The sequence below is a fragment of the Anarhichas minor genome, unplaced genomic scaffold (genome assembly GCF_050575085.1).
Source record: "Anarhichas minor isolate MPS153535 unplaced genomic scaffold, ASM5057508v1 ptg000011l, whole genome shotgun sequence".
Classification (NCBI taxonomy): Eukaryota; Metazoa; Chordata; class Actinopteri; order Perciformes; family Anarhichadidae; genus Anarhichas; species Anarhichas minor.
Genome location: NW_027466457.1, coordinates 6326785 through 6334471, shown reverse-complemented (window position 1 = coordinate 6334471; position 7687 = coordinate 6326785). Strand labels below are relative to the sequence as shown.

The following is a 7687-nucleotide window of genomic DNA, read 5'->3' as shown; positions in this document are numbered from 1 at the left end:
TCTGTCCCAAGGCAGGTACATCTGAATAACCACAAACTGTGCTTTTATTTCCCCTTATAATTAGCTGTAGCCTGAAGTAGACAATAGAGATCAAATGTCAGTGTTCTCTGTTCTCTCTCTGTCGTTTGCATCGATGTAGCTGCACTCACGACTGTCTTAATGATGGCTTAAAATGAGAGAATGAAGCTAATATTTGCCTTAACATGTACGTCAGACATTTCCAAGATTACGCCATCCCTGTTCAGACATGTTCTTGGTTCAACCTGCAATTCAGAGCATTCTCAGACCTTTTCTGTAAATGTATTTAAGTTTGAAGGAATTTCAGTTTCTGGATAGTTGTTACTGGATAGTTGTTGTTTTGTCTGTGTCGTTCTTGTTTTCTTTTCCATGTGTATGTCTTAATTATTTTCTATTTCTGTCAGATAATCATGAACTGTTAAGGGATACAATTCAATGTCCAATCCTGGCAAGCACTACTATCAAAAGAAAGAATAATTGCAGAAATATCTACAGAATAATGTGCTCTGCAATGAAAATACTCAGTGGGCTTATTGTCAAATACTTAGCGGCTCTTTTGCAAAATGTAAATGTACTTTTATTTTTACTTTTTACATTTGATAGGTTACTTCTGGTATGTTTGAAGGATTTGAGACTAGCAACAGTTGCTGTGTCTTGGCACATATGAACAATTCAAGGAAAGAAATATTTATTAGCACTGACTATTGGAAATATTAGAATTGTGAGCGCAGATTTTGAGCTTTAAATATCAAAGCCAGGCTTCTTAAAGCTCGAGTACAGCTACAGAAATCTTTTCGTTTTTTGTGGGCTGTTTGAATCTCTTCTCAGGACAAGAGGTCACCCTATTTTACAAATCGTTTGTTCAATATGCATTTTGATGAGCTCAGCAAATGTGCCACATAGCTCCACCCAACTGGAGGAAAGGTCTGATCAGTCATAATGACTGAAAAGAACAGTGTTTTGTTCTGGTACTGGATCTGGACATTCATGTGGAATGGTTGAAATTAAGTTTAAAAAAAAGACAAGATCACAATGCCTGCTCAGATATACAAAATTTCTCACTCAAAACAGAAAGGTACTGAAACAGTGTTTTGATGGTGACGGGATGGAAACGTCCACATATCACCATGAAGACCGTGAGACCTTAAAGTACTAATGATTTACTGAACCGATTCTTAAGGGCTTCCCATGCACCACTTAAGTAGCATTGGTCAATTGTAAAACACATCAAACAAAATGCATCATGGGCAAAATATCAGTCTAGTCAGTATGTATGAAGATGATGGTACCATTCATGTTGACATAATGTTTTGGGGGAACCAGACCCTCGGTGTAAGGGGCCTCTGAAGTGCTAACTGTGTTTTTTTTTTTACTGTTGCAGGAGCTAACTACTGATGGTGCCTTTTTCATTCAAAGAGCAGACACTCTGCATGTAACTATCATTGGTATTCTGGAAACAAAAAATAACTCGGGCCAGCAGTATTTACACATCTGTAGTTTCACACTGTTGCCAATGTTCAAAGTGCTTTGGTCATCGTTTTTTGATTAAGTTGATATCAGATGCCTTTAAAATGTATAAAGTGTATTGGCACTGACATTTTTCAGCATTTTAGAAATGCAAGGTTTTCCAGGACACCAATTTAACTGCATGTAATGTAAGCTATGTGCATACAAGTATATTTGGAAGAAGGACCTGGATTTTGTTTGCATTTTCATTTCCAGTCCAGCAAACTAATACCGGTGCATTTAACTGGTGTGTCGATACTGGGAACACAATGTCTCAATGGAAATGTGAAATCAGATATGTTGCCTATTATGAATCACTGCCACCTAGGAGAACAAATGAGCTTATTTATTGCTTTGTATGCGTTTGTCTTTTTATGGGATTCATCTTTGCATAGTTCATTCTTTTCAGCAAAACTTAAAGTATGGTGAAAGGGAAATGGAATATATTTTTGCAATTTTTGATGGCGGATGCTTTATCACAATGCCATCCTCTTGAGAAAAGCTTTCAGAAAAAAAAAAGATGTATTGTTGTCTCAGTCTAAATGAAAAATAAAGCTCTTTTGAATTCAACAAAGTGTCACGATTCCTCCAGAGGGCAGCGTTACTCCGTTTATAAAGTGAACCACAGCGGTTTTACGTTGGTCACCACAGTTAAAAGATTATCGTCATTGAAAAACAAAACATGTCGTTTTTAAGAACCACAATTTACAATGTCTATTTATTTCAGTGTTTTATTAACATGTCAATCAACGGTGACAGTGACTACAAGTCACTACGTGTGATAATAAATGTCACGCGCACACGCAGCTTGGAGAGAGAAAGTTGAAGGTTTCTAATTGATCCTCTCACACTTGTTTTGTTTGTGCCACAAAGATTGATAAAAATAACATACAAACCCAAGCACACAATTCATAGACAATATATTAAGAATTTATTTGTAATCACATTATCAAGGGTGTTTTAGTCTTTTATATTAGTAACACCATATGCAAAGTCCAGGACACGCTTGAATGGCAGAATGAAAAACACCTAACAGGCGAGATGAAGGGCCTTTTTTCACGCACAACACTTTAAATGTGTCACAGTAGGATAAGCACATGTGTAAATAAAGAAATCAGTAATGGCTGGATTTCATCTAGCAGTTTTGATTTCGGGGTCATGGTATTGTGCATGCTGGCACACGGTCACTGTTACTGGGACACTTTGATAGAAACAGAGCCATTGATTGTGTTAATAGTAAAATGTGCATTTTTCCTTCTATGACAAGTCAAAATGTCTGCAGCTATTCACAGAAATCTCTCCGCTGCGTTTCCCCTCTGGAAGCACCTTTGAGTGAGAAGCAGCTGATTCATCACTTGAATCATTGAGGTAAAACTTTGAGCAGCATCTTATCACAAAACATTAGAGCAAAGCAAGACGGTGAACTTGAAGTTGCGTCTTCACTCAGATTAAGATTTAATTTTTTCTAAGAGATGTATAAAAGCAAATGCAAAAAAAAGCTTGCATCAGTAATAAGCCCTTATCATATAAGTAACGTAGATACAAAACCGCTGGTGTTAGATGTGGCGTTAGAGAAGACAGGAATGCACATAAGTTTAGCCTTGGGTTGTTTTTAAATTACGAAAAATGAACACGGCTTCTCTGTAACCTTGATTTGCTCCCTTTTAAACCAGTGTTTTAAACTTTAACTGGCCCTTATTCATCGTGCCTCAGAAGTATGATGCAATCAGTTCAATCAATCAATCAAAACATCTGTTACAAAACGATCAAATCCAGTCATCCCTTCAGTGTAAAACATAAATGCTATTCAAACCTAAATGTTACAAAATGTGCCTCTGACGTTGCTTAATCTCACTGTGAACCAGGTTGACTTCGGTCCCAAACGACAGCTCCAGTGAAATGACACTAAACCCTTTTAAAGACCTGACACAATAATTTTTTTTTTTACGACAGTTCGTCAGTGAGGTTTAACTCCACCCTTCTCATGGTTTAAGTGTGAACTTGGGCTGCACGAGGGTTACAATCCCAATCACTGAGGACATCAAACCACAGAATCCCACCACTCCTGCATTGGACTGATATAAACCCAACCTGTGGAGGGGAATGAAGAGGTCGCATATATTTTTCAGCACGTCCACAGCAACAGCAGGATGCGATCTTAGGCTCTCCAACAGCAGAAAGAAAAACGCGTCAAGCTGAGGAACGACGGCTTCGGCTACTTCAGGACTCTCACCGAGATGCGTCTCCATTTCCTGTCTAAAGTTTTTATCTCTTGCCCTCTCCGTCATTAGCTGGAGGACGACATAAACATCTCTGGTCAGACTCATAACTAGCGAGAGGAAGTAGCAGCGCGAGGAATTCAGGCTCCAGCGTTCCTTGTCGATATCGCGGATAAGACCGACACTTCTGGCCCAAAGTACATTGTCACAGATGAAGTAGAGGGCGCGGTTGATGTTGGCCGCGGTGAGGCACAGGCACAGCACTCGGTCAGAGAGTCGCATGGTTCGCTTAGCAGCCTCAATGGAGTTTATTGTGTTTCCCAGCCTGAGCACTGACAAAGGAGGAAGCAAAAAGGGATATTAGAGCAGTAATCAATCTATTATGAAATGTCAGGTCAACATTTCACAGTAGCAGTCCACTAACGAGAGCAGTTAAGCTCCATATAAACCAAACTACAGTGTCTTTCATCTTATTACACTTCCCCTCTGGGGGAAAGAGCACGGTCGTCAATTACTCGGTGTGTTTTACATGCTGCGATGGCACATATTCTAGCTCATGCTCTTGCATTAATTGATTTCTGAGACCATAAAGCAATTTACTAATTTTTTATTCGTTTTCACATATATTGTAAAAGCAACATAGTACTCAATACTCAAAATATTAACAGAAACATAAAAACAGATTATTGCTAGATATTACAAAGCTAGCTACATCATATTAATGGAACTTTATTTTGAAATAGGACAGAAAGGATTGCCAGACCTTAGTATTTGAGCTGTTCAAGGGTTAAGATGGGACATCACCTCCTCCACCCAGCGCTTGTGAGATGATGCCATTACTTTCTTCCATATAAGGAGCATCAGACGTCTAGCTAGCAAGGTAAAGAAAATGACTCTACTTCTCACTTGATTTATCAACTTAGTTAACATTGTTAACATGAGTTTATGGTCTCAGTCGCCAGTTTCGAGTCTCATCAATGCAGCATGATGATCATTTAGTAAATGATGGGCCCATTTAGAGTAAAGCAGACCATAAAGCAGGGTATGCTTTATGGCTTTATGCTTTTTGACGGTCAAAATCCAACATACCGAACTTGAAGCTTCAAAAGCACAGTCCACAAACCAATAGGTGACATCGCTTCTTGTATACAGTCGATGGTCTAAACCAGGGTAGAGTTGGACCAGTTAACTCGCAGGTAGATGTTACTTATGCCTTAAACTGCAACAGCCCATGTCTAATGCCTGTTGATGAAGACTGAACCAATGTAATTCCAGCCTGCCAATTTATATCTGATACAGTAACTCCCAACTCTTCATCCCACTGCCTCGTTAAGGGATTCAGTGATGGGGAAGCGAGCCTCTGAATATTATCATTTAGACACCAAACCCCTGCCAACTGGCTCCATGTCCAAACATTCATCTAGCCAGGTACTCTGTGGGGTTGTTAGAGAGAAGTGTGTTTTAACAAAACTATGCATCTGCAGATATCTGACTGGGGAAGATTAAAGTCCTCTAACTGTTAATATGTTAAATAAAGCGCCCTTCCTTGAAAAGATCCTTCACACACTTGATCCCTATCCTATGCCACATTTGAACTGATGGATCAGTAAGAGATGGAACAATTCAACGTATTGTTTGGCTTTATTAAACACCGTTTTAAAGTTACTATTCAACAGATCCTTGTACTTGTAAGTGACACAAACACTTTAGTGCTTAAAGTCATCTTTACTAACAGAAACAGGGAAGTTCAGGAGCAACATGCGACGTGCTTGAAAAGAAAGCTTTAGTTATCTAATCCAATTCTCTCTCCGTTTTTAAAATGGTGACCCCTGCATGCCTCCTTCAACCACCATCACTGAAGCCAGACAGACCAGACACGGAGGCAGGAGAGCTCCGTGACTGACACTCTGACGCACAGTGGAGATAATTAAGCGGTGCACAAACACAGTGTGGCCTGGTTCACTTTGACCCCGAGAGGCGTACGGTCCGTCTTGCCTGACTCTGCTCTAAGGCATCGCCCTATTCTTCACTTCTATGTGGAGTCAAGTCTCTGAAACATTGTTATTAATATTCAAACCACGGCGTTGGCAAAGAGATAAATGATTCATGGAAAGACTCCCACATATTCTGAGGAATGAACAATCAGCATTTAATGATAAATGGACACTGCTACTAGAACCTCTGTATAAAGAACAAGTTGTATCAAAGATGTTGTATTCCTCATTGCAACACAGTCCGTGTTCGGCCTGTGACAACAAATTGAAAAGCAATACAAATGTAACCACAGAGTGTCAAAGTTCAAAAAGCCCGGGTTGTAAAGTAAATCTATGAGCTGTCAAGGCCAGTTTTAGGGTAATCGGTTTAACAGGCACAGTCGCTGCAGGTCTGGCGTGTCAGTCACCAATACACCGTCTATCTCAGCTCACAGGGGGAAACCTGTGGACTTCAACACAGCCACAAACAGATAAAATGCGTGCGTACTTTACCACCACGTGTGCTACGGCACTTAGGAACAATTGTCAAGAACAAGCTCATTCTTATTCTTCTCTTTTCTACTCAATTTAAGAAACTATTTTTCCTGGAACAAAGGCGGCAGTTCCAAAAGTTTAGTGAAACGGACGAGGTTATTGAATTATTGATCAGAGGCTTGACGGACGCTGGAGAAAAGTCAAACAGCTTAAGCCGTTATTTGCTGCGACTCTGCTCCTGTCTTGTGGGCAGCTCATCTTGAACCTTGTTGGTGAGACATCACTGTATTTAGAGAGGAAATCAGCAGCAAGACGAGGACAAAGAAAACGTGTCCCAAATGGTTTTGGAGTGAAAAGAATGTTGATTTCAGGTTATTACGCAGCAGCAGCCCACGGTGCAGCTACAATGGTTTGCTAAAGCCATTCTCTCAGATGTGAGAACTTGTTTTGTAATAGTGTTTGTGGACTTTCTTTGGACAAGCTATTTGAAGACATCCCGTTGGGCAATGGGGAATTTTAAGGGACATTTTTCACACTTTGGTCCAATGTTTTAATGGAAAATGGAGGGCAGCAATGTTACTTTCAACACAGAGCTTTTACTCAGCTGCAAGTATCATTAATGGCAGCGGTGGGACTGGATGTGACACGAGGCGCTTAACCTATATGGCTAGAATTGGACACGTTGAACCACAATAACTGAATCTTTATTTTAACTTAAACTACTGTAGCTCTTGAGTAAACCCTGCCTCTCACTTCACAGCTATACTCACATTTCCGTCCAGCGCTCATGTTGGCTTCCAGACTTTGAAGTTTCGCCACAAGGTCCTTTCTTTCCGCGTTGTTTCGTAGTAAATATATCGACAGCGCACATGCATATTGGGTCGCCCTGAAACAAAGAAAGATGACGAAGAGCGTAAGAAAAAGTAGAAAGTTGACGTTCAATTAAGAGCTCTCTCGATACTTTTGTTCCTCGCGTATCCAGTAACGTTTACTCAACTTTTCTGTCAATAAAATACAAAAGGTGGACAGTTTACGAGCAGGTCACAAACACTCTAAACGACTCACCTGAATATCCGGTCCCTTCCTTGGCTTTGGCTCGTGAATTTTACAAACCCGTCCATGGTTAAAATGGGACAAGAACAGCTTGTTCTAGTTCGCTAAGACGGAGTTGCACCCTCGTTCAGAGAGACGGAGACACGTTAACGTCAATGTCTCGCTACCGTTTGGTAGAATGTCACTTTAAATGTTGGCAATGGTGGTTCTTCAAACGTTGCCAGTTAAAACTCAAACAGATCATCTGAATTGTGAAACTTCTTGCACGTTCACACTTAGCTAATTTCCCCAGTTGGTTTGGGCGATCAACACAGATGAGCCCAAAGTACTTGTTTCACTACGGACAGCTTTGCAGACGGACCAAAAGCCGAGCGGGTTTTGTTCACGGACCAGCGCGGAAACTATATTTTACTGAATAATAAT

General features: G+C 40.3%; 1 protein-coding gene across 1 annotated transcript; it reads right to left on the bottom strand.

The window, feature by feature from the left end:
- Positions 1-2241: 2241 nt before the first annotated feature.
- Positions 2242-7613, bottom strand: pex11a (peroxisomal biogenesis factor 11 alpha). Its single transcript, XM_076089060.1, has 3 exons — positions 7277-7613; positions 6982-7097; positions 2242-4075 (listed from the first exon to the last, which is right to left on the bottom strand). The coding sequence occupies exons 1-3, from the start codon at positions 7330-7332 to the stop codon at positions 3507-3509; spliced, it is 741 nt and encodes a 246-aa protein (XP_075945175.1). The 5' UTR covers positions 7333-7613; the 3' UTR covers positions 2242-3506.
- Between the last annotated feature and the right edge of the window lie 74 nt (positions 7614-7687).

Bases quoted from the DNA above. Each gene is read 5' to 3' on its own strand.
- pex11a (XM_076089060.1), bottom strand. From the start codon at position 7,332: ATGGACGGGTTTGTAAAATTCACGAGCCAAAGCCAAGGAAGGGACCGG. The intron at 7,098-7,276 runs GTGAGTCGTTTA...TCTTTGTTTCAG, and splicing joins GGAAGGGACCGGATATTCAG to GGCGACCCAATATGCATGTG. The intron at 4,076-6,981 runs GTGAGTATAGCT...CTCCTTTGTCAG, and splicing joins CATGAGCGCTGGACGGAAAT to TGCTCAGGCTGGGAAACACA.